This window comes from Helianthus annuus, chromosome 4, assembly GCF_002127325.2.
Source record: "Helianthus annuus cultivar XRQ/B chromosome 4, HanXRQr2.0-SUNRISE, whole genome shotgun sequence".
NCBI lineage: Eukaryota > Viridiplantae > Streptophyta > Magnoliopsida > Asterales > Asteraceae > Helianthus > Helianthus annuus.
In genome coordinates, this window is record NC_035436.2 from 28,846,152 (window position 1) to 28,872,118 (window position 25,967).

The 25,967-nt window shown below is 34.9% G+C and overlaps 4 protein-coding genes and 1 long non-coding RNA gene across 7 annotated transcripts; 1 reads left to right on the top strand and 4 right to left on the bottom strand.

Annotated features, from left to right (window-relative positions):
• Positions 1–2,320: 2,320 nt before the first annotated feature.
• Positions 2,321–8,497, top strand: LOC110936058 (11-beta-hydroxysteroid dehydrogenase B). Its single transcript, XM_022178407.2, has 6 exons — positions 2,321–2,734; positions 4,061–4,253; positions 6,405–6,490; positions 6,567–6,698; positions 7,072–7,236; positions 8,064–8,497. Exons 1-6 carry the CDS (start codon positions 2,540–2,542, stop codon positions 8,352–8,354), a joined length of 1,062 nt encoding a protein of 353 aa, XP_022034099.1. The 5' UTR covers positions 2,321–2,539; the 3' UTR covers positions 8,355–8,497.
• Positions 8,498–9,740: 1,243 nt separating this feature from the next.
• On the bottom strand, positions 9,741–12,372 carry LOC110936057. Its single transcript, XM_022178406.2, has 3 exons — positions 11,713–12,372; positions 10,168–10,428; positions 9,741–10,075 (listed from the first exon to the last, which is right to left on the bottom strand). Exons 1-3 carry the CDS (start codon positions 12,088–12,090, stop codon positions 9,884–9,886), a joined length of 831 nt encoding a protein of 276 aa, XP_022034098.1. The 5' UTR covers positions 12,091–12,372; the 3' UTR covers positions 9,741–9,883.
• Positions 12,373–17,189: 4,817 nt separating this feature from the next.
• LOC110934512 lies at positions 17,190–18,312 on the bottom strand. The gene has a single exon (XM_022177506.2). It carries the CDS (start codon positions 18,298–18,300, stop codon positions 17,608–17,610), a length of 693 nt encoding a protein of 230 aa, XP_022033198.1. The 5' UTR covers positions 18,301–18,312; the 3' UTR covers positions 17,190–17,607.
• Positions 18,313–20,379: 2,067 nt separating this feature from the next.
• On the bottom strand, positions 20,380–22,017 carry LOC110936056 (FACT complex subunit SSRP1). Of its 2 annotated transcripts, none has more exons than XM_035989130.1 (4): positions 21,929–22,017; positions 20,876–21,073; positions 20,678–20,728; positions 20,380–20,558 (listed from the first exon to the last, which is right to left on the bottom strand). In XM_035989130.1, exons 1-4 carry the CDS (start codon positions 21,983–21,985, stop codon positions 20,502–20,504), a joined length of 363 nt encoding a protein of 120 aa, XP_035845023.1. In that variant the 5' UTR covers positions 21,986–22,017; the 3' UTR covers positions 20,380–20,501. The 2 variants fall into 2 exon arrangements, with proteins under 2 accessions (XP_035845023.1, XP_022034096.1); XM_022178404.2 differs by having other exon boundaries at positions 20,382–20,565.
• Positions 22,018–22,262: 245 nt separating this feature from the next.
• On the bottom strand, positions 22,263–23,129 carry LOC118491384. Of its 2 annotated transcripts, none has more exons than XR_004891535.1 (3): positions 22,832–23,129; positions 22,660–22,722; positions 22,263–22,565 (listed from the first exon to the last, which is right to left on the bottom strand). It is a non-coding gene; the product is annotated as an uncharacterized LOC118491384 (long non-coding RNA). The 2 variants fall into 2 exon arrangements; XR_004891536.1 differs by having other exon boundaries at positions 22,263–22,577.
• Between the last annotated feature and the right edge of the window lie 2,838 nt (positions 23,130–25,967).

The following is a 25,967-nucleotide window of genomic DNA, read 5'->3' on the forward strand; positions in this document are numbered from 1 at the left end:
ATTACCCTTTTCATTCTCATTACCCTTTTCATTCTCATCACCCTTTTCAGTCTCATTACCCTTTTGATTCTCATTACCCTTTTCATTCTGTTCAGCTGGCCTTACATAAGGTTTTAAAACATCAGCAAGTGTGTTGTGATCACTAAACATCTCATTAAAAGAAGCATCAACAACAGTCTGTCCTAGGATATTCTCAACATCTTCATTACTAAACTTCTCAGTCCTATTTTCAACATCATTCATATCAAAGTCTACATTCACTGTTACATCTTCATCTACTTGTGCATTCTTAGGGTCATCTACATTACCAGCATTGACTGTCACATCTTCATCTACTTGTGCATTCTTAGGGTCATTTACTTTACCAGCATTGACTGTCACATCTTCAGTTGCAATGCCTAAACCATGCTCTACATATAGACTTATAACTTTGGAACCTTGTAGCACATATTCACTCATGACTCGTACATCATCATTAGTGCTTAAAGACATAAGACCACTATGTATCTCACTACCAGGAGCCACAAAATAAAAATGATGAACTTTATCTTCTGAAAACCCTAACAACCTCATAGCATCGTTGACATCATGGATACAAAACATGTCCGTATCCATGAAATCAACATAGATTACCTTACCAGTTATGTAGCAAAGATTTTGATTTTTGATTCCAAATTGCCCATTGTAGTGTATCTTCAGAGAAAATAATCCTATTTGTGTACCTGAAATCAACATTGATAATCTTTTAGAACATGAAAATTATGCAAAATCCATTGCCAATAGCATCCAATAAAGCATTATTGAGTAGGCGACTTACCGTATTTGCCAACGTAGTCAAATGGTTCATCTTCTTGTCTCAGAAGATCCATTGCTCAAACCCTAGAAATCAGGGTTTAGTCGATTTGGGTTTACAGAGTATAGGGGTGAAGATGAATAGACTGATGTTGAATGAAACAAAGTTTAATTATAGCAGGAGGCCTTCATTTAAATGACATATTTACCCTCACGTTTATGGCACGTGAGGGTGTCAGGGTTAGCATTTAACAGCAACTTAACGTTAACACCTTACTTTGTTAAAAAAAATTAAAAGTTAGTACCCTAAAACGTGATTTTAAACTCTTAGTACCTTAGATTGTTATTTAGTGTAAACGACAGGGACTAACTACGTAATTAACTCATTATTTAACTATTATAATTACCATTAAAAATATTTTGTTTTTAGTTATAACTTATTAGATACGATGTGTTATAAAATTTCAAGTATTATATTACGAAGTGATATGTTTTATCTTCTTTTACATACAAATTTTACTCAAATTCTATTTCTGAATAATAATATTCAAGTTATCGATTTCTAAATAATAATGTACATGTTATCAAAGTTGTCTCACCATTTATTTATTTATATGTATAAAGTGACGTCGTTTACACTTTTTGTTCTTTAATCAGTAAATATAATATAACATTTTAGAAATTCATTTTCTGTAACGACAAACAAATACTATACAAGCTCAGCCACCCTAGCAAATCTATTGGCGAAAGGCCCCCTACGCTTTACGTACGCAGACAACTCTAGTGACCAGGCTCACCTACCATTTCTATTGGAAGATCATGGGGTTACCTCCTCCCAAACCAATTGAACTAAGACTTTATCTACGAAGACTGGTCAAATGTGTTTGATCTTTTTCTTTACAGTGTCGAACCGAATTGATACCATTTAAACAACATCGGTACCAGAATCCTCGATTTTATGGTTTTCTCGGCTTCTCGCAATAGAGTTTTCTTTTTCTTTTGGTATCGTATTGTATTGTAGCAGGCTATATATCAATTGCTAGTAATCAAACTAATGCTGGCCAAACAACATTAATATTGATACCAGTATTTATTTTTTTACTTATTTTTTTACTGGTCTATGTAAAACAGGTGTCGATACTAGGGATGAGTTCGGTACGTCCGGTACCGAAAGAACTGGTACCGAAAATCCCCAAAAGTGGGTACCGGTATATACCCGGTTCGATACGGTTCGATACCGGTATTTGAGGGTAAAAACCGGTAAATACTAGTACCGAACCGATACCGAAAATGCTAAAAGTCGGTACCAAATCGATACCGAAAAAGTGCCCGGTTGGTAAATTCAGTACCGATACCGGTTGGGTACCGGAAACGTTTTACTCATCCCTAGTCGGTACCCTGTTAACCGTATATTTTCCAATTGCTATATCAATCGAAAACCCACAAACTAACTAGTTTACACCGAATCACCCCCAAGAATTTATGTGATTTACTCGAACACCATATATCCATCCATCAACAACAACCTGAGAACTAAACACGTGTTCCTCTCCAGCTGCATGCCGACAACTCACCACCACCATCATCTACCAGTAGTAGCAGAACAGAAACCCTTTTGTCTTCGTCCTCTTCACTCGCCGCTTCAATTATTCTCATTATCATCATATATGATATACCCACCCATCCCATCAGTTAACTCTTATCTATCTTCCTCTTCTCTATCATCAGCTATAGCTTCATTAGTTGTATGTCGATGATGATGGATAGCATCAACTCCGTCCTCAATTGGGTTGTACCACCGGCGAGTCTGGTGATGCTAGCTCTTTCATGGCCCACGCTTACTTTCATCAACACATGTGAAAAGATTTACTATTCCTTCTTTGTTGAAGATATCGCCAACAAAGTTGTTGTCGTCACCGGCGCTTCTTCTGGAATCGGCGAGGTTCGGTTTGGACAGTTTTAATTGCATATAGATAGATAGGCTGGTTTATGGTTCGGTTTTAACGGTTTTATGATTTATAGTCCAGTTTACGTTTTGGAACTTGGAACCGTTTAATGAATAATCTATATGAGTTTTGTATATTTAATACAAAATTATATTGGCAAATTGTATATAAACAATCCCAACTTTCTAAATTTTGTTGATAATAATCCCAACTTAGTTATTATTATTATTATTATTTTTTAATCTGTGAAGTTAAATTCTATAGTGGCTTAGTTATTTGCTGATAATAATCCGAACTGATCCACTTTTAGCCGATAATAGCCCGCCGTTAAAAATAACTTAACAGAGTTAAGTTTTTCTTTTTTTTTTTTTTTTTTTTTTTTTTTTTTTCAAATTACAAACCGATGTTTTAGGGATTTTGATCAGAACAAGGATACGAGTCGATTTATGTAAAACTTACCTTGAAACGGTGGTAGAAACGTCTTGATTTTTGTTAATTGGAAGTATAAACACCCGAATTGAAGCACTGTTTTCGTCGTTTGGGGCAATATTTTAAAGTTTTACATCAATCAACTCGTATCTTCGTTCTAATCAAAAGCTCTAAAACATCGGTTTGTAATGCGGAAAAAAGCTCAACTCCGTTAAGCTATTTTTAACGCAGACTATTATCGGCTAAAAATGGACAAGTTCGGATTATTATCAGCAAATAAGCAAATAACTGAGTTGAGATTATTATCGGCCAAATTGAGAAAGTTGGGATTATTTAAATCCAATTTGTCAATTATATTTAGGTGTATAATGAATAATCTTTGTGAGTTTTGTATATAAATACAAAATTATAGTTTAAAACAACTTTTTTGGTCAAAAATCGTAAAACTACTAACATCTGCTGGTTTGGCAGACCCAACAAACCTGTCGGGAACTGACCGAACCGTCCAAACCGAAGAAATCCGGCCAGCTTGGACGGTTTGAAATATTTATGGTTCGGTTTGACGGGTTTGATGGTTTACTGGTCTGGAAATTGGAACCGGCTGTGTAAACTAGATAAAGTTATATTTATATTATTTCTGTTGTGTTAAGTTATATAAAGTTACATGTATATATTATATTGATTAATAATCTTTATAAAGTTCTTTTTAATTTAATACAAGGTTATGATCTTAGATAAAAATATTTTCTTTTAAACCGGTAAAATTGAACCGTCAAACGGTAGAATTTTCGTGAAAATCGGCCGAGCAGGACCATGAACACTCTTGGTTGTTGGTTGGTATGTGGCTATTTGTCCAATAAATTGTTTGGATTATGAAGAATAATTTTTGACAGCAAATTGCGTACGAATATGCGAAGAGAGGAGCAAATCTTGTGTTGGTGGCTCGGAGAGATCAAAGATTGCGTGGGATCAGTGAGAATGCTAGACGATTGGGTGCACCAAATGTGTTGAGAATGGCGGCGGATGTTGTCAAAGAAGAAGATTGTAGGAGATTCATCAACGAGACGATAAGTACTTTTGGAAGAGGTAATGTGGTTCATTTCATTGAACATGAAACTGCTTATATATGTGTTTATTATGATTCAACAATCAACAAAAATTAATCAAGTTGTTATACCTAACTGCTTATTATCAAACAGGTTGTGTTTGTGTTAATATGTTTAACACGCTCAATAAGTTGGCGCGTTCATTGTAAACATGTTAACTAAGTAGGTCGATATACTAACAATTTACGACCCTTTAAGTTATAACCCACTTATTACAACTCGTTCAACTATTTACACCGTTAAAATATTGCTAAAACATGATTGCAAACTGTTGAACTCGCTTTGATAAATAGGTATGTTTGATTTATTTGACATGGATAATATATTGGTTGCCCCTTAGCAATGGCAAGATCTTCATGGGCGTTGCCCTTCTTCCCTACTCACACCACTTGACTTTTTGCCCCCTTTGCCTTCCCCCTTCCATTATGGAGGCAAAGCCTCCAATGTCTACATGACGCCTACTTGGTAGGGCTTTGCCCCCTTGCCCACCAAACCGTGTAGTCTAAGACAGTGGCGGAACTAGAAGAAAAATTCAGGGGTATCCCAATTTTTTTTTTTACATAGACCCGTTCCTAAGAAATCGAGCCCCCCTTCCCTGTGTAGCTAGTAAAAATGAGCCCTTTAATTTTTTTCTTTTACATATGGCCATCCCTGAGAATTTGAGAGCCCTTGTGGGCCCTGTGCGGCTAGTAAATATTTTATATATATATATATAGAATTATTAGGTTACAAACACTTGTATCACATGGGACACGAGTTGAATAAACAAATATTAAACAGTTAGTAATAAGATTTAGAAATTATAATATAATATAATATTTTGAGATAAGATATAACTGAAATTATGTATTACTTAGGTTTAGATACGTTTAGTGTGAATGTTTATATAATATTTCTTTACATTTACTCCTTTTATTAAATCATATATATTTAGAAAGAACTATTTCAATATTTCTTCATGTATTATTTTCATTTTAACCTTTTTTTTTATATATCATTTTCATTTTTAACCTTTTCAGTTGTGAACCTTGTAGGCACATATCATCTTTAAGGAACCTTTAGTAGATGTAAAAAATATATATAAGCAAAGTAAAAAAAAATAAAACAAACAAGTAATGGGTACAATAAGTTAAAAAAACTAAATCGTTAAATATTAATTGAAGTTTGAATAACTATTAATATTAATTGAAATTTACCTTTAAAAAAATCTTAATTGAAATTTGAATAATTGTAAATTCTGACTTTGACTTGACTTTTGACAGACTCCTTTTCATTAATAACCCCATTCATTATCCCAATGCTTATTTTATATATTATATTAATAAATATAACTTTCATCATCTTCTTTAAGAACTTTCATCTTCTTCTTTAACAAGTTGTGTCTACCGCTGCAAGTTTCCACCGGGAAATTTTGTTTCTGTCAACCATAAAATTTCATTTCTTATCTTCATCTACATTCAGGGGTATCCTAACATTTCCTTAGGGGTATCCCGGAATATAAAATGAAGATTGTAACAAAAAAATTACACTTCGCCAAGAAAGTTGAGAGGTATCCCGGGCTACACCTCGTAACTACGTAGATCCGCCCCTGGTCTAAGAGGCATTTTCCGCCACATCATCATCGTAACACCCATTCAATAAATGAGTCATGGTTAACGTCCCTTAATGTCTTTTCAATAATTATTTTCCAATTTTTTTCTCTTCATTTTTCGTTCTACTTAAAAAACGTCCCTTCCTCTTTATGCCCCTATAACACACGCGCGCACGGGGGGGGGGGGGGTGTAATTAAGCCACTTAACGCCCCAATAATGCCCGTTACATATGGTCTAGATCACTTTTTCGTTTACTCCATTTTTTTTATTATAGTTGGTTACATTGTTTTTATTATTCAATATTACATAAGAACGTAACACTTTACAAAGTGGAGTTTAAGCGCAAGCTCTTAAGGTCGTTTGAATATGAATTTCGAGGGATAAGATAGACAATAAAGTAAAACAGAATTGGAATAAATTATTTTTCGACTTTGAATGTAATATGAACCTTGTATATTCTCAATGAAAACTCCGATGTCATGTTGGAACGTTATAAGTCCGAATTATTATTCTAATTATATATATCGCGTTTTGTGCAGTCGACCATCTAGTAAACACGACAAGCTTAGGACATACCTTCTATTTTGAGGAAGCAAATGACGCATCCGTGTTCCCTATGTTAATGGTATAACTTGAACTCAAAAGGTCTTCAGGGCTTTTAATCATTGGATTTTGTACAATTTCTTTTTGTTACATTTCAGGATATCAATTTTTGGGGGAACGTATATCCTACCTATGTGGCGCTACCGTACCTAAGACAGAGTCACGGCCGGATCGTAGTTAATGCTGCAGTCGAGAACTGGTTACCTCTCCCTAGGATGAGCTTATATTCCGTGAGTGCATTTGTCCGCTATGGATGGTATATCGGAAGGGTTGGGGTTGGGTGACACGTCAAAGCAGTTGATTTATTTATAAAAATCAAAATGGGTTGACCAGAAACACTGTTTGTCCTACATTTATGTGTTAAGTATGATCACATAAATAGATAATCCAATTCATAAATACAGTTTAGGTAACTTTAAAAGCATTTGACAAGTTTATATTGCCATCTTGCCTTCCTTCTTTGATCTTATGCATTTGACCTTTTAAAGATGAAGGTAATCGAAAACGATCCATTTATTTAATGACCACCTCTAGAAACAATCTTTTATTTCTTGTATGGTCCTTGTACATTGATACTTATAATATATAATATATTCTGGCCAGGCAGCCAAAGCCGCTCTAGTGAACTTCTATGAGACGTTGAGGTATGAATTGAACGGAGAAGTTGGAATCACAATTGCTACACATGGTTGGATTGGAACCGAGATGACCCATGGGAAATTCATGCTAGAAGAAGGTGCAGAGATGCAGTGGAAGGAAGAAAGAGAAGTAAGTTTGTCGAGATTCCATTTTATGTTTTCAAATGCTAGTAGATGTGACACTCGTGTTATTTAAACCATCCTTTTACGAGTCTTCCATGTAGAGGTGGCAATTTCGGTCTAGTTACTAAAATAAGTTCATTTCGGTTTCATTTCTCTTAACAAGTTGAATAATTACAAAAAAAAAAAAAAAAAAATAAGATTGCGCACAATGCAATCATCTTCAACACATTAATTAGCAAGTAAACATTAGCATATCAACATAAAAATGTTAGTTGAAACCATAGTTGTTAAAAGCCACCGCTTCTCGCGCCTAGGTCCATTTTTCAGGCGAGGCGAGGCAATTGAGCTTTAAGTCGAGGCAATTGAGCTTTAATTTTGTAGGTGATGGTTCAGGCGCACATTCCGGCGAACTCCTATATTCTTGAGAGTTTTAGGCCAAATTCTCTAAATTCTGGCAAGATTCCAGCCAGATTTCTACTTCTATCTAAGAAAAATCACTTTTCTACAATAATACACTAATATATTAGAACTGTTGGTACCAAATAGATTATATTAAATGTTATATAATAGCTTTTGTTTATTTTATTTGAAAAATAGTATTATTTTTCTATCTCATAATATATTTTTAGATTTTTTATTGTGCGCTTTTATTTTCTTAATCCCTTGTATTTTTTGCGCTTTGCGCCTAGGCTCCAGGCGAGGCCTATGCGCCTTGAGTACACCTAATGCCTTTAATAACTAGGGTTGAAACTAAAATTTTACCTATTTTTACATGTTACCACTCTTGAACTAGTGCTTACATCGTGTTTGTTCCTTATGAATCATGATACCAAGGTACAAGCTTCGGGTAGTCCGGTGGAAGAGTTTGCGAAACTGATTGTATCAGCGGCTGTTCGAGGAAGTGCAAATGTGAAGTTCCCAAGCTGGTACGACGTGTTTCTTTTGTACAAGGCGTTTGCACCTGACGTGCTGACGTGGACATTCCGCTTGCTTCTATCGCCACAAGGCAAGAGGACAACTTCTTTCATTGGTACAGGATCAAGACCTCTTTTAGAAGCCCCGTCCCCACCATATCGACAGACCGTGGTCGCACACATCTCTCCTCGAATCCAGCTTGTTGAGTGAAGACGGATCATCTACAATCTACATTTTCAATTTGTTTACGTTGTTAATAATGTTTTATAAAGAATGGGCTTGAATAATATTTGATGGTTTGAGTTGTTTGAACAAAAAATGTAGGTATTGTTAAAAACTGGGGTGTAAACTTTTATATATGTTTGTATTTACAGGTTTTTATATAAATTTTAAAAAAAAGTATGTTCTATTTATATAAATAAGAAATATGTTTTATGTTATACTATAATATAATTTATTAAATAAAGAATTATTTTTTACAGTTTAAAAATAACTTGTTTATAATAGTTTATATATTTTGTATTTTTTTTCTAAATTTGCGATTTTGGAGTATTGTATTTTTCTTTAAACTAGTTAGTTAAACAAATGATAAGAAAATATAAAATAAATATATTCAAGTTAAATAATAATAAAATATACTTAATTAATTAATTTTAGTAAATCAAATATGGAACAACCCATATGTAAGTCATGATCCATACATAAAGAATGTGATTTACGTTATTGTTTTAGATTTAAACGAAAAAGTAAAGTTTTAAGAAAGTTAAGGGGGTTAGTTGTAACATTAGTATATAAAGGGAAATAACAGCAAAAGTAAAAAGGAAAAACAATGATCACAACACTACTTAAGAAGAGTGGAAGAGGGGTCGAACCCCTGACATTCTGTTTACAGTAGCGACAACGAACCACCAGACCAATTTAGTATTTTAGTTCTTATAAGAGCCACCGACTTTCTCTTTTAAGTTGTTATAGAATTTGCGATTTTAGAGTATTAAAAATTACAATTTAAAAGATAAAATAAAAATTTTGGGTTAACACGTTAAACGGTGCACTCTAAGATCAAAAGACCTAAGATGATGCGTAGTCATTTGGGTGAATAATGCCCCACCTTTGGGCGTTGTCCGTCACGTGTCGTCCTAGTCAGCAAATGGGCGTTTTTCTAAAATGGGTGTAGTGAGGATATGAGCATTATGTTAAAAGGTGTGTAAAGAATAAAAAAAAAACCATGAAAAAACTTGATTGGCCAAAAAAGAAGGGTTTAGATGTGATTGGTCAATGGAATGCCCCATATGGCGTGGACTATTGCATGCTCCTTGCATTTTTTTCGAAAAAACGCCCATGGGGGCCGAGAGTTTGGGGCGTGATTGGTATTAAAAACGCCCAGATCACAACGACTACGGGTGGTCTAAAAAGAGTTTAATCTTGCAGTTAATTTTCGTGTCGTGTTCAGGTTCATGCGTTGATTTACAGATTCATATCGTGTTCGTCAATTCGCGAACACTTACTATTTAACAATAGAATCCGAAAATTACACTGACTTCTACATAAGCTAAACGAAGTCGGTGCAACCTTTGCGAGATATAACTGACATAATCGTAAAAAGAAAAGGCAAATATATAACATATACAATCATCGGTTACATATATATGATTAAAATTAATCAACCACAAACTTGTAAAACTGTCAGAAAACCCAAAAAAGTAACATCAAAGAAGTAACTTGAAGCAAAGAATGTACATCTAGTTGAAGGTATTGGTAGCAGAATATAAAAAGTCCAAGAAGCCTGTTCCCTTAAGGAGCCCTTTACCAGTCAAGAGTTCAAAATCTAAAAGCAACAAGAACCCGATTATCGCCGCTTTTCCGTTAATCAACTCGTTGCTTCTTGTGAACCCGAATCCTCCCGACCCCACCTCATCGACCACCATTCTTACCTAACACAACGAAACAAAAAATTATTAAACGTAACAGATCATGTTCAGATTAATGTTAACGTAACCATCGCTAACTTTAACGAACTTATTACCTCATCGACGTTAACATTAGTAGCGGTCATACCAGGTCTCGACATTCCACTAAAGACGATTTCTGCAGAGGCATCTGATGGTGCGGATCCTCCAAGACTAATGTAGATATTTTCACCGTCGATTTTCACAGGATAAACGAATAAGTTCCTCAAAGCGGGTGTGAGCGCTCTTAGAACTGGATTCTTTGGAAACCACTCTTTGATTGACCCGTTTCGCAACTCAAATGTGCTATCGGTTGAGGGACACACGATACAGCCATCCTGCACAAGATTCATATAATCAGTCATAGTTACGCATATGTTATGGGGTTATTGTATGGTCATTGGTCATGTAGTTAGTTATGTATAATCAGTTACAGGGGATGTTTGGGATCGAGTTTAATGCACATCCTAACCAATTCTAACACCGTTTGAGAACCATTTGGAGATAGCATATCAAGGTACAATAATTAGGGGTGGCAAGTTTCAACGCAAACCGAAACATGACAAGAAATTAATTAGATTTGGGTTGTCATATTGAAACTGTTTAGAAAATGGGTCATGTTCCGGTTTCACCTATTTAACTAAACTGTTCGTATTTGGGTTGACATGTTTAACGGGGGGTGTAAACAAGCCCAGAGGCTAGAGAGCTACTTGTTATCGGCTCGGTTAAAAGCTCGAACGAGCCGAGCCCAAGCCCGAGCTCGAGCCTGAAATACAAAGCTCGTTTAGGCTCGTGAGCCTAAACGAGCCCAAACAAAAACTTATTTACTTTTTATATAATATAATAATAATGATGATAACATTGGCGAGTCGAACTCGAGCCGAGCTTTGGCTCGTTTAAGCGATACTGAAGCGAGCTCGAGCGGAGCTTTTAGTTCGTTTGAGGTTGTTCTCAAAATAGCTAGCTCGAGCCGAGCTCAAGCTCAAATAAGTAGGCTCGAACCGAGCCGAGCTCGAGCCCAGTCGAGCTCGGCTCGGCCCGGCTTGTTTACACCCCTATGTTTAACCCATTCAGTCAAACGAGTCAACCCACTAACCCGTTTGTGACCCTTTTAACCATTTCTTTTACAACCCAATTAACACATTACCTATCAACCCGTTTGACACATTTAGATATGGGTTAAACAGGTCATGTTTGGATACACATGTTGAACCCATTTAGTCAAAAAGGTCACCAACGAACCTGTTTAACCCATTCTTTTACAATCCACCAACCCAATTATCCATTTACAACTTGATTATCACCCCAAGCCACGAACCGATTTGACACGTTTTGAGAAATACGTGAAATGGGTCGTGTTCGTGATACACAATTTTAACTGTGTTCGGGCTAAGGTGGATCTTTTTACATCATTAAAAGAACGGGTCATGTTCGGGTTGAACAATTCAACCCTTCAACCCACCAACCTGACACTATCAACACCCCTAAAATTAATAACTTCTCGCCACATTCAAAACTACAATTAATATTATTAAACACACACAAATAAAAAAAAAAAAAAACCCATCAATTTCAAATTTAACATAAAACTTATGGGGAAATTGAAAATTTTGAAATCAAACCTGTGTGAGTTTAGCATTGATCAAGCCTTCACTATACGCACCCTCAGCCGGCGATCGATTCTCAATCGCAAACACCTCATCTTTATACCACAACAACAGAATGGTCTCACCATCCTGAATAATCACTCTCCGTTCACCTTTCGGCAGCGCCGACAGCGGCACCACCGGCACCCAGTTGCGCCGGTCTTCACTCACACCGGACGACGACACCTCTGTTGCTTTGCACACAATCTCATTTCTCCGGATTGCAAGAGTTATAGGCTTTGGATGGTAGTTGTGGTAGTGGGTTGGTGGTGTTGGGAGGTTCCGGCGGTGGTGGGGGATGTAGGGGGCAGAGAGGAGGCCTGAGGTGAGCTTGGTGCCGGCCGTGGTGGCCATGGTTGACGATGGTTATGGGTGGTGGGTGGTGACGGAGGAATGGAGATCGAATGAGTGATTGTGTATTGGCATGTTATCCAAAAGAGAAAGATTATGGTGGTGCATGGTGGTTATACACGTAGAGAGTTCATGACCACATATAATGGATAATGTTATAGTAGTGGTATTTCTCTTTTGGATAAATTGCAACCTTAATAAATTAAATATAAATTAGTTTTATGGAACGTAAGTGTTGCCGGACGCTAAATTAAATATTTCTCACTTTCATAACATGTACGCATGTGTTTGGTTTACTCATACATACTATTTATAACACGATATCAATGAAAATTACATTGAGTCATTGTTTTGATATAAAAAGAAACTAAAATGATGTAGAGGCTAATTAACACTATATTATAACAATGGCAAGATCGTAATTTTGAATTGGGGCCAAAATTGTCATTTGTCAGGATCAATGAGCGAGTGCCAGATTGCCTAGCACCAATAAAAATTACATTGAGTCAACCAATTAAAACAAAATTGTATCATAGTTTTGTTAAAAAAACTGTTGATTAGTTTCAGATCAATCGGACAGGGTATCGTACACTTCTTACGGGGCAGAGTTTCGAGGTTTAGGGGTTTGGGTATTCGAACGGCAGAACGAGAGAGAAAGAGTGTCGATTTCTTAATCGAACAGGTGCAACTGAACTTCTCCCACGCCTGCCCTTATATAGCCCCCACATGACGCGGGAACTACCTATTAGGTTAGGCCAGCCTTGTCACCTGTGTAGCCTTGCCACTTGTCGCGTGGCCGTGCCACATGTCTTGGTACCCTTCCTCACATCACGAGAGAATTAGGGGTATCCCCACGACGCTCCTGAGCATCCTGTTTCCGTTTTCTTCGTTTAACGTGCTGGCTTTCGTCGTGCAGGTCTGGGGTTTCGATTATGGTTCTTCCTAGGGTCTTTTGGGAGTTATTACATCCTTCCCACCTTGTTTAAAATCTCGTCCTCAAGATTTACTAATGTAAGTATGGGTATTTTTGTTTCATTTCTGATTCTAATTCCCATGTGTATTCTGATCCTCTTTTCAAATCCCATTTAACTTTGACCAGAATTAGTCTTTTATGTTTAAGCTTTCTGCTTTTTCGGTCCTCAATTTGTAGGGGTTTCTTGACGAATTTCAGTTTCTCGTTTTCCTCTTTATCTTGAAGAGGTACTACAAGAGATTCATCAGCTAGACACTTCCTTAAGTTGCATACATGAATCACATCAAGTATACCAGCCATTTCTTCTGGTAACTGTAGCTGATAAGCTACTGATCTAATTCGCTTGATAATCTCAAGTGGTCCAACATATCTAGGGCTTAGCTTTACTCTTTTTCCAAATCGAATTACTCCTTTCCAAGGAGATACTTTTAATAGTACTTTGTCTCCAACTTGAAATTCCAATGACTTACGTCGATTATCTGCCTAATTCGTTTGACGATCTCGTGCTATCTTCAATCTTTCTTTGACTTGAATTATCTTTTCGGTTGTTTCTTGTACAATCTCAAGACCTGATAATTGTTTTTCTCCTATTTCTGCCCAACATATTGGAGTTCGGCACTTTCGTCCATAAAGTGCTTCAAATTGAGCACCATTAATGCTTGTATGATAACTATTGTTATAGGAGAATTCCATTAATGGTAAGTGGTCATCCCAACTTCCTCCAAAATCTATTACACATGCCCTTAACATGTCTTCCAATGTTTGGATTGTCCTCTCACTTTGTCCATCAGTGTGAGGATGATAAGTTGTACTTAACTTAAGCTATGTTACCATAGCTCTTTGGAAACTTTCCCAAAAATGAGATAGTAGAATGACTATCTCGGTCTGATACAATGGATAATGGAACTCCATGTAAGGAAACTACTTCATCTACATATATTTTAGCTATACGCTCCATACTGAAGGTTTCCTTTATTGGAAAGAAATGTGCAAACTTAGTTAAGTGATCCACAATCACCTAGATTGTGTCGTTACCTTTCCTTTTTTTGGGTAATTTAGTAACAAAATCCATTGTTATTAATTCTCATTTCCAAACTGGAATCTCTAGTTGCTAAAGTAAACCTAAGGGTTTCTGATATTCAGCTTTAACTTGTGAACAAGTTAAACATTTAGAGACGGTAACTAGCTATATCCTTTTTCATTCCTATCCACCAAAAGTTATTCTTTAAGTCTTGATACATCTTGTCACTTCCAGGATGCATCGTATATTTGGATTTATGTGTTTCCTCGAGAATCCTTTCTCGTAGGTTTCCTTGGATATGTACCCAAATTCTCTTTTTATGGAATCTCCAAATTCTATCTGTACCTTTTTCTAATCTTTTATCATTCCTTTCAATCCTTCAGCATCATCCTTGATTGCTTTTTCCTAAGTACTCTTCAGTTGTTCCATTAAATCTAATTGTAGATTTAATCTAAAAGCACATACTCGTTTTGGTTTCTCATGATAATTACGACTTAAAGCATCGGCTACCACATTTGCTTTACCTTCGTAATATTGAATATCACAATCGTAGTCACTTAGAATCCATCCATCGTCTTTGCCTCATGTTCAACTCTTTTTGCCAAAAAAGATATCATAAGCGTTTATGATTTGTAAAGATGGTAAACTTACTACCATAGAAATAATGTCTCCAAATTTTAAGGGCAAAAATTATAGCTCCGAGTTCTAAATCATGAGTTGTATAGTTTTCTTCATGCTTCTTTAGTTGCCTAGACGCGTAAGCAATCACCTTCTCATGTTGCATCAAAACACATCCTAATCCTAATTTAGAAGCATACCAAAAGACTACAAAATTCTCAGTTACTTCTTGTAATGCAAGTATTGGAGTATTAGTTAACCCTTGCTTCAAGGTTATAAAAGCTTCTTCATGCTTGGGTCCCCATCAAACTTGACCGATTTACATGTTAACTTGGTTAACGGAACGACTGTTTGGGAAAAATCTTGGATATTATTTTTTAATAATCAAATGGGCATTGGACTTAGTAAACCTAATGTCAATACGCTAATTTCTAAACCATAAAATTTGTTTTGTAAATGGGCATATCTTGGAGTTGGTATGCGTATATTATTTTAAAAAAAATTAACACACACATACACACACACACACACACAGATATATATATATATATATATATATATATATATATATATATATATATTGGATTTTAAAAGAAAATGTGTGCCACCCGTAATCACAGGCCCTGTACAGTGGTCCTCCCCTCACATCCTCATCACCGTCACTGAATACGACTACTGTTTATACAAAGTTGTCACTATCTAGGCGTCACTTGCTTGTTATCTATATAATATTTCAACGGGGAAGGTTCATTTGAGAAGAAATTTAATGTGAGAAGAAAAAGAAGAAATGACATAATGGTAAAACATTAAATAGTTTATAACTCCTCCCATTAATTATGTTATCTCTCATTAATAAAGCAAAAAACATTTTATCCTACACATTTCAAAATTTATCCTACATATATCTTACACTTACCGAAATTCACCTTACGCATATCTAAATTTTCATACACATTTAAGAATTTATCCTACACATACCAAAACTATCCTACGCATGTCAAAAATTGTCCTTCACCATATTTATCTTGAAAGAGTATATTTAAAAGTGAGTTACAAGTTTTTAATTAGTTAGTTAATTAATTACAATTTAAAATATATCTATATGCCCTTATTAATAACATTAAATACACATATTAAATGTAGTAAAATATAACATTTCTATTAGTTTAAAACTTATTCTTTTTATTCTTACAATTTTTTTTTTTCATTTGAACCCTTCACATATTTTTTTTTTGAACCCTCCACATATTTTAATACATAACATTTGAGTTACATTAAAAATGTTCTAATGTTGGAAATTCTTAAAGATGCTAAAAATATTGATAACACTATTATGACAAATATTCTCATACAACGAATGTAGCCACTGATATGTTCTGTCCCTCCCTTTATCCATTGTATAGCAAGTGATAGCTTTTCATTCTAGAAGCTTTAATAGTTATAATTTATAAAGATCAAATTACATTACAGCACCATTATCCATTGTCGACCATCATGTTCAAATCAAGACAATCGGTTACTCTCGGATATCATATCTACGAGAAAAGAAACAAAATCACATGGGGATCATTTTATTAAATAATTATTAAACACTGAAATAAGTTTATTTGACATACATGTCTTAATAGATGGTTAAGATTTACGCTTGTTATACAACTTGTCTTTCACAAAACCTATTGGTAAAGTTTCTTTTTTTTTTTTTTTTTTTTTTTTTTTTTTTAATTTGTGGATTTATAAAGGTTATTGCTAATTGTTTGAAGCGCACACATATATACACACTATAATATTAATTCTTTTATATGTGTTTTTAATTTCTGGGAATTTTATTAAAATTTAATATCGACAAATTATCAAGGAAACATCTATCAATGATGTTATGCACAATTTGTTCCATTACTGCAACATCTGTCGATGCTTTGTCGCTAGCATTACCGTTGGTAATATGTCGGCAGCAAGCATCTGAGACAACGTTACAATAGTTGTCGGTCTTTAGTTGGTAAATCTAGTCGTCCGTGATCCCTCGATATTGTTCCTTGGTAATATGTCGCAAATGAGATTACCCACAACTCATTTATATAAAGAAGAGTAAGTTATTTTTTGAGTCCCTATGTTTTACTGGTTTTAACCACTTAAATCTAAAATAAAAAAATGTTTAACACCCTGAGTCCTTAACATCTCATTTCATAACATTTTGAGTCCAATTTTTAACACTTGTACTTTTGATTTTGTACTCAAGTGATTAAAACCACTAAAACACGGGAACTCAAAACGTTATAAAATGAGCGCTTAGAGACTCGAAGCGTTAAACTTTTTGATTTTGTACTCAAGTGGTTAAAACCACTAAAACAAAGGAACTCAAAAAGTAATTTACTCTAAAAAGAAACTAACTTTTTAGGATTATCTCTTGTAAGAATCATATTAGTCATAATTAGTTTATTGTTTGGTTTCCACATGTTCAAACTCCATCAAACATTGAAAGAAAAACATAAGGAAACAATTTTAGTTGTAACTACCACACCCCATGTTCTAAAGTTTGAATACATGAACACGTGAAAGTACAGTGCGAAATTATGTAGCGATCTCCTGAACAACCTAAACTATCACCAATTATTTGATACAAGTTTCATAATCCAACATATATTTTTTTTAGTTTCTGGTTTTTTAGATAAATAACAAGTGTTGCTAGAAGGCTTTTGAAAGCATTTTGGTTTCTAGCGAATTCGCTACCAACGAGAGGGTACTATAAAAAAATAATCTGACACAGGGCAAGCGTAACGCACTCTTTGAATACGCTGACATGGCAAAACTCAAAGAACACGTCTGCTCATTTGATTAGCGGAGTTTCTGAAAACCAAAATAATTAAGCTCTAAAACCTTATAGACGCGCTTATAATTTTTCTAACCCACCTTAGGTTGTTGCCGATGATGGAACCGAAAATCCGCCATTGTTATCGTTACTATTTTGACTCACACTCAACCGAATCGGCTGAATCTGTAGTGTTTCCAATTCAATTCCGCGTCTCTTCCATAGATTCACGTTCACTTCTTGATCTCTCGAGCCACATTTCACCACAGGTAAAGGAGGATCCAGCTCTTTAGCCACCACAACTCGCACAATATCATGATCATCCCTACTACTAGTCATATAACATTTATTCGATCTAACCGGTGTTCTTCTTCCATTACAACTCTTGCTTCTGTTCGTACCATATTTACTTTTTGATGTTTTGATTGAAGCAGTTTCAACGGCGGGAGAAGTTATGCTTTTACCGGAGAACAGTTTGTAATTGTTGGAGTGGACGGATGATTTCGTGCTTCGGGTGCTACCCGAAGCCGATAAGTTGCAAGGGAGGAAGCGGTTGTTGTTGGTGACTGTGGATTTCTTTTTCACTTGGCCGATGCAGCTGAGTTTTGGCGAGGAAGGATCGGCCGAAGAGGGGCCGGGGAGTTTGGCGGGTTGGGCGGTGTCGTTTACGGAGAATCGGCATAACAATGGCATGAAGGTTTTATGTGGTTTGTTAGCCATTGTTGTTGCAAAGAGATGGAGAAGGAGGAGAGGTAAGTGTATAGTTTGTGTTTGTCTATAAGTAGTTGGTTGCATGCTACTTTGTATAGTTTGTAAAGGTTCGGTCAAAGACTTTTAAATTATCATGTTGTGTTATAAATGTTTATTATTAAAAAAATAAATCTGCATATATTAGAACCAATAATTAAGATGCAAAAAAAGGCATATATTAGTGTGTATATGTATACCATATTATACTATACATAAGTGAGACACATTTTAAGATAAAAAAATAAAATTTTTTTCTATTAATTTATAAATACAACCAAAAAATAAGGGTAAATTAGTCTTTAAAATAATAATTGTATTTTATCTCTCATCTTAATACACATAAATCCCTAAGGTTTAACGTAAGTATGAGTACTTAGTTACATTTTTCCTCTCCGCGACAAACTTATAATTATTTTACGTATTCTTGTTATATCTTATAAACTATAATGTTTAAAAAAATCCAAAAGTACCGTAATGACATACTCATTTTTGTCGACGTTTCGATAGTTATCTTTGTCAATATTAACGTATGGATTAAAAGATACAAGTTGATTATGCCTTAGTGTACGAGTGATTAAAGCCCGACGTACTTAGTCATATCTTATAATGTTTAATAGCTACTGAATGTCAAGTGATTAAATATCGTCAATTTAATCATATCATCTAGATTACACTTTAATCATTTATCTTTAACAAAATGATAGATAAATAGCTATTAGTTACACTTTTTCCCTTTATAAAAAACTAACCCCCTCCCCTCGATTTTTAAACAATCGTAACTTTTGGGTACGTTAATATGTGTATATATATATATATATATATATATATAGAGTAAGAGTTGGGTGGAAAGTCTATTTTTCCTAGAAAGTCTAGGAAGGAATAAGAATTGGACATGTGTCATTGAGGGATTTTAAGTAGAAGGGCTATCATGTAATTTCACATTTTAATTTTATTTTTGGAATGTATCTTCATTAACTAAAATTCCATGATTTTCGGAATTTTTATTGTTTTCGAATTCAAATCTGGAAGTCAATGTATTTATCTGAAACTATCAGCATATTCTTGGTGATGTGTTTTACCAGTCATAGAGGTTGTAGTCAATGTGCTTTAACACTCTGAAGTCAATATATAATCAGGTTGTGTTTTAACAGTTCTTTTGCATTTTAACACTCTGAATGTGTTTTATGTTATTGTCTATGTCACATTACATCACATTGTGTTTTAACAACAACCAGACATTGTGTTTTAACAGCAAGCAGGCATTGTGTTTTAACAGCAAGCAGACATTGTGTTTTAACAGCAAGCAGATTCTTGACGTTGTGTTTTAACAACAAGCAGATTTCTTGACGCTGTGTTTTAACAGCAAGCAGATTCTTGACGCTGTGTTTTAACAGCAAGCAGATTGCTGGAGGATTCTGGACATTGTGTTTTAACAGCAAGCAGATTTATTGACGTTGTGTTTTAACAGCAAGCAGATTGCTGGAGGATTCTTGACATTGTGTTTTAACAGCAAGCGGATTTCTTGACGCTGTATTTTAACAGCAAGCAGATTCTTGACGTCGTGTTTTACCATCCATGCTAGTAATCCTTCCATTTATCAAGAACGACTCAGAAACAACGGTACAAGCCTTTCTACAATCATCAATTAAAACAGAAAAAACGCAGCCAAGTTACAAGCAGATTAAGACCGAAAACGTATATGCACTTCAAGAACTTTAATCACAACACAAGATATGAATACCTAGTGAAGAAAAGGGGTATGAACAAGCCTTGGAACCAAAATCTGAATGCTCGCGGGGTCCTAGTGAAGATCGGTTTAGAGAGGGAGAGAGAGAAAGAGAGAGAGAGAAATAGGGGAAATTGCATGAATTTAGGGATTGGTTATTGATATGGTAGTTTATTGACTTATTTAAAACACTTCCAATTACCAAAATACCCTCACTATATTAAAAGTCTCTAATTATATAACTCAAATATTACAAGATTGCCATTGATTTAATCTCAACCCTTAAACACACTAATCGGATGGACCAGATCGCTTTCTAGACTTTCTAGGAAAAACACATTTTCCGTGCGAACCCTACTCTGTATATATATATATATATATACTAGGTTATACCTCGCGCGCGTTGCGGCGCGCTATGTAGCGTTGGTTCAAGATCGCATTCTTGGCTTTCTTCATCTAAAGTGGATCGAGTGAAACCAAAATAAAAAATTTGCAGCCTGTTCCGGTGAAGATTCACAGTTCACCTCTTCATCACCGAATTCTTCTTTTGCGACCAAATACTTTTGCCAAACATACCCTATATCCTGTACATATCAAACACACAAAACCATTTCAAGTTTGTGCCAATTTGACTTTTGAGGTCAAATGTATAAATTTTGACCAATTGGTTCTTTTGACTTTATTATTTAAGGTTACCTTCCTTTGACACTTGCTGAATTCCAGCTTGCACTTGGAATATTTTGCCATCTATCATGAAGACCAAAGTCACTAAGAATCAAATTTTGAAAAATCAAAAGGTATAAATGGATAAAATTGTAACATTAGGGTGGCTCAACTAAAGGTAATATTATATTAACTTCTTTTTTTTTTTAATTTTAGACTGTAATGTAATTCCTCATCGTATAGAATAAGAGTAGGTGGTTTTGGTAAGAAGAAAAAGCTCTTTTCAAGCGGATAAAGAACGCCATCTTCGGCTTTTAACGATGACTTCACAGCGTAACCGTCTTGACAGCTACGGAATTTTCCGGGAGTTGTGAGTTTTGTGCCTGATAAGCCTCTCAATACCATTGTAAACACTTCATAAATCAATCCCTGTTCATTTTAAATATTAAAACCATCTAAGAATAAACAAAAGTTGGTGTGAAAGCTCATATAAGATGGCAAGATGGGCGAGACAAACGGATCGGTATAAGTCAAAAGGGGTTCGGAAAGAAGTCGAAACGGGTTTGGGTCGTTGCTCAAACCAGGTCAACTTGGACCGGCCCGCAAACAACTTGTTATCCATTTCTTGTTCAGCTGTATATATAATGTGCTAAACATGTTTACAAATAGACTTTAACTTTAGGAGATTTTCATGCAGAATTCACTGCGGATGACTTTCAATCTGTATGACCCGTTTGAGCCAATCTATTTAGTTAAATGGGTTAAATCCTTTCGCATGGCCCGTTAGGGATAAAAAAATATCCTAAACCGACCCTTTTTATAGGTAAACGGGTCAAAAGTATCACTTCTAATCCTAGTTGTTAATAGCGTTCATAGCGAGCGCTACAGCGAATAGAATAGCGTAGCGAAGCGCTCATAACACCTCCATAGCGAGTAAATAGCGGAATTTCAGGGCTTTTTTTGTTCTAATATAAATAGCGATAAAATATACGTATACAATAGCTGGATTTTAGGTTTTTTGTTAAATATACGTATAGAAACACCGTGTTTGGATATAATATACATATAAAATATTTCTGAAATCTTCTTCTAGTGTATCGCTAAACATAAAATAGCGCCCACTATTTCATCTCTATCGCTACGTAGCATATAGGTTGCTTGTCGCTATCATCCGCTATTCGCTATAACAATTATGCTTCTTATGTCCTATATATATGAAAGAAAGGGAGACTGGCAATTCATTTTAATCACAGCAAGAATTTATAACTTACATAAATAAATTACCTTATAAGTTGGTTCTAGCTTGTCCTTGTATTTGGTAGCGAAAAGATCTTCATTCATTGTCAACGTGCTTTCCACCACATAATCTGTTTCAAACTATGGCACACCAAAACAGATAATAAATACAATTTTTTTTTCTCACAATAAAGCAAACCCAATCATCAGGAGCAATTGCAACATACCTACAACACTATATGTGGATACATAGTTTGACACTTACGGATAGGTGGATCGAGGGTAACAACAACAAATGTATGTGGTTGATTTGGCTGCATTACAACACCGAAAAACGTAAATAGAATATTCAGTAAACGTTTATCACTCACCATACCAGATACCCTTTCCAAAACCTCTTTGTCTACTATATATTAGTCAAAAAATCATATGGTCGAATGATTTATTTATTTCACAAATGCAAACCCCCTCTTACACCCTTGACTAAAACGACTTGAAATCAAAGTCGACAATTAACAGACGAAACCAACAATAGCAAACCTTAATAACCTAATTACATAAAAAGGTTGATTCAAACAACAATCAACCAAAAAAAAAGATCGAAACTTACCTCAATCGTTGGGAAAACTCTGACTAAACCCTAGCCGCCGAACTGGGGCACCGAACTTTTAAAAAAATAAAAACACTGCAAATGAATCTAAAAGTCACGTATTAACCACAAAATCAAAATCAAAATCAAAGCTTATTATCAGATGTAAACATGAAAAAATCAAACAAACCTTTCGGTAACGAAGCATCCTCTTTGGTCTTACCAACAATATCCATAGGCCCCATCTTTGACTCTTCAAATTCAACAAAAAACACACACATAATCATCAGATCTGAACCAAATTTCAACAAAAACACACAGATCCAAACAATAATTGAAAAAATAAGGATCTGAAAACTCACCGAGAAGATCTAAAACAATGAACAGAACAACCACAATTTCCAGATCGAATTACAACAGAAATACAGGGATCGGAGGCGTGAACGATGGAGCATGATGGTGCACGATATAGGGTTAGGGGAAACGTGAGCGATCGATTGAAGGACTGGCAAGTGTGTGGAGATGATGGCACAGCAATTGTGCTAGGGTTTTGGATCTGCGTGATATGTTTCAGTCGAGTGGAAACGAAGGGCGAAATAGAAGTGAGGAGAAAGAATGGCGAAATAGAAGTGAGGAAAGGGCATTATTGTCAAAAGAGTGGTGCACCGACATTTCCTTTTAAGATTATATAAATATATATATATATATATTAAATTACACCATATAAACGAGTCTTTTATTCTCTTTAATTTGAGTGTAGTATTGCTATTGTTTCGTTAGTTAAAAAAATGATGTGTTACATGATTAACAGTGTTTAAGGGTGAGTAATAACTAAATCGTTAACCAAAATCGAACCGAAATCAACCAAAACTGAATTAACTGAAAACTGATTAATCGAAACCTGAATTTACCAAAAACAGTTATCGATTTTTTGTACCCTCATTTAACCAAAATTAACTAAACGAACCATTCATATTTTCATATATTTATAGCTTTTCTACCTTCAGTTCATGTATTTCATATTTATACCACCATTTTATGTATTTATACCTCTATTTCATCTATCTATACATCCATTTCATGTATTTATACATAAGTTTTATGTATTTTTAATCAAAAGTTTTAGCCCAGGTGTGGTTTTGGCTATAAACCGAAATTAAACGAATCAAACCAAAAACCATCAATCTAATCTAACTGAATAAATCAAACTGATTAACTGAAAACGGATTGGTTAATAAAATAGACTAATCTATGACCTTGATTTCGGTTGAGGATAATAATCTAACCAACCGAACAATGCACATCGTGGCAATGTTTGTGTTTAGCGCCGCATCTCACGCGCACCTATCTGTTATTAACCAAAATCGCTTATCGGTGAGCAATAACTAAATCGTTAACCTAAACCAAACCGAAAACAGTTGAAACCGAACCGAAATCAACGAAAAACTAAATTATCTGAAAACTTATTAAGCAAAAATTGTTTATCAATTTTTGTACTCTCGTTTAATCAAAATTAGCTCAACCAAACCAATCAATCCTATTTTCATATATCTATAGGTATATACCTCCAGTTCATATATTTCATATTTTATATCTCTATTTCGAATATTTATACTTTCATTTCATATATATATCTCAATTTCATATATTTCTAAGCAAAAAGTTTAGCTCGAGTTTAGTTTTTGCTATTAACTGAAATTAAATGAATCAAACAAAAAATCGTCAATCTAACCGAATAAACCAAAGTGATTAACCGAAAACCGATTGGTTAATAAAATAGAATAACCGATAACTTTGGTTTCGGCTTCGGTTTAGGACAATAACCGAACCGACCGAACCATGCACAAACAATGAAATAGATTACCCGATTACTTCGCTTTTGATGTATATCTATTATAATGATGTTACAATAAATATTATATGAATAAGAAAAACTACTAAAAATGAGTATCGCAATGCGATGTGTCGCTCTCATCGTATCGCGCGGGCATCCTGCTAGTATAGATATAATACCCTTATACATATTGTTTTAAATGTGATACGTAATATGATTATGTAATCAGAGGCGACCATACTATGTGGGTTGGGGTCTAGAGACCCTAATGTTTTTTAAAATTTAGTAGAGACGGTATGTTAAATTTTTTTATGGATCGCATAAGAAAAATTATATGGAACCAATTTTAACAAGGTGAAGTTTGGTGTGGTGTTAAAACTCTTGCCTTCATCAAATTTAAAACACAACAGCCTTCATTTTTAACTCTCACCCTTGTTTCATTCATCAGAATTAAAACACAACCCTTTTGCCTTCCACTTCTAATAAAACAAAGGGACGTGTACAGGTCCCTTAATTGGCCGATGTTGTCTTCTTGCAAGCTTTGTATTTACTTTTACATAATACTATACAAAAAATTAATAAACTAAATCGTTTTGTGTGAAAGAATCAAGGTAATACCAAAATTTATAAGTATGTTTAAAACTTTAAATGTATTTCAACAATCTAATATCAAGTTACTTGAGTTAATGTTTATTTGAATTTTATTGTCACACCCCGATTTCCACGTGTTTCACCGGTGGGTCTGGTGGGGGATTACCGTGACGTAATTGGCAACAATATAGTCAAACCACACAATATTTAAATGCACAGCGAAAGCATAAAGATAGATTATATTTCAACCATCGATTGTAATATCCAAGTATCACGAATAGTCGAAATGAATCCACAGGGGATCAAAATAAAAATATAAACATTGTTCAACAGATATGGCATCCCAAGCTTGCGAGACTCTAACGATGCTTAAGGAGTGGCCAACCTATTTCGTGTAGATCCTGCATTTAATCTTTTGGGGAAAATACGTCAGTTTACATTGGTAAATACATTCAACCGACACTTTCGTAAAATGTTTAATAAAAATTGATTTGAATGCACAAGTCACAAACTCTTTATAACTTGGGATTATTTATCAATTAAATCTTGTAAAGGAATTACATGTTTACTATGCTTTCAGTCGCCCGGGTCGTGCCGGGTTTAAGGTTAATAGACACCCACAAAGCATAAAGCCGTGGCGGGAAAAACCAACGGTTATACCTTTAATTAATATAGACACATTGTCGGGTGTATGCCTATACCCGCGCGTCAAGGTCGTGGCCATTTCGTAAAATGCTGCCAAGGATATCCGGGACATGGTCATTAAGCTCCCAAAGTCGTAAAGCCAACAAAACCAATTTTTAAACGGGTCACATTGATAATACCCAACTACTAATGAGTTGGGGTCAATTGCCCGACCAAGCGGCATTTTAAATACCGTAACTCAAGCCCGTATAACGGAAAATAAGTTAAAAGTATTTACCTAAGCAAGTAATAACCTCAATCAAACAAATCCAAGTATCTTTTACTGGTCTCCTATTCTGGAACGAAGGTTTATAACAACCTATTAGAATCCTAACGGGTCTTTAATTTAGCCTTAGCTTAGACCGGTCAGTTTCGAAGGATAATTACGG

What these genes read in the sequence shown, in the direction of transcription:
- LOC110936058 (XM_022178407.2), top strand. Translation starts at nt 2,540, where the DNA reads ATGTCGATGATGATGGATAGCATCAACTCCGTCCTCAATTGGGTTGTA. An exon ending in CCGTGTTCCCTATGTTAATG is followed by an intron (nt 6,491 to 6,566) that starts GTATAACTTGAA and finishes GTTACATTTCAG; the next exon opens with GATATCAATTTTTGGGGGAA. An exon ending in CTAGGATGAGCTTATATTCC is followed by an intron (nt 6,699 to 7,071) that starts GTGAGTGCATTT and finishes TATTCTGGCCAG; the next exon opens with GCAGCCAAAGCCGCTCTAGT.
- LOC110936057 (XM_022178406.2), bottom strand. Translation starts at nt 12,090, where the DNA reads ATGGCCACCACGGCCGGCACCAAGCTCACCTCAGGCCTCCTCTCTGCC. An exon ending in TCAATGCTAAACTCACACAG is followed by an intron (nt 10,429 to 11,712) that starts GTTTGATTTCAA and finishes AATCTTGTGCAG; the next exon opens with GATGGCTGTATCGTGTGTCC. An exon ending in CTAATGTTAACGTCGATGAG is followed by an intron (nt 10,076 to 10,167) that starts GTAATAAGTTCG and finishes TCGTTGTGTTAG; the next exon opens with GTAAGAATGGTGGTCGATGA.
- LOC110934512 (XM_022177506.2), bottom strand. Translation starts at nt 18,300, where the DNA reads ATGCAACCAACTACTTATAGACAAACACAAACTATACACTTACCTCTC.
- LOC110936056 (XM_022178404.2), bottom strand. Translation starts at nt 21,985, where the DNA reads ATGAATGAAGATCTTTTCGCTACCAAATACAAGGACAAGCTAGAACCA. An exon ending in AGCTAGAACCAACTTATAAG is followed by an intron (nt 21,074 to 21,928) that starts GTAATTTATTTA and finishes TAAAATGAACAG; the next exon opens with GGATTGATTTATGAAGTGTT. An exon ending in TCAGCAAGTGTCAAAGGAAG is followed by an intron (nt 20,566 to 20,677) that starts GTAACCTTAAAT and finishes TGATATGTACAG; the next exon opens with GATATAGGGTATGTTTGGCA.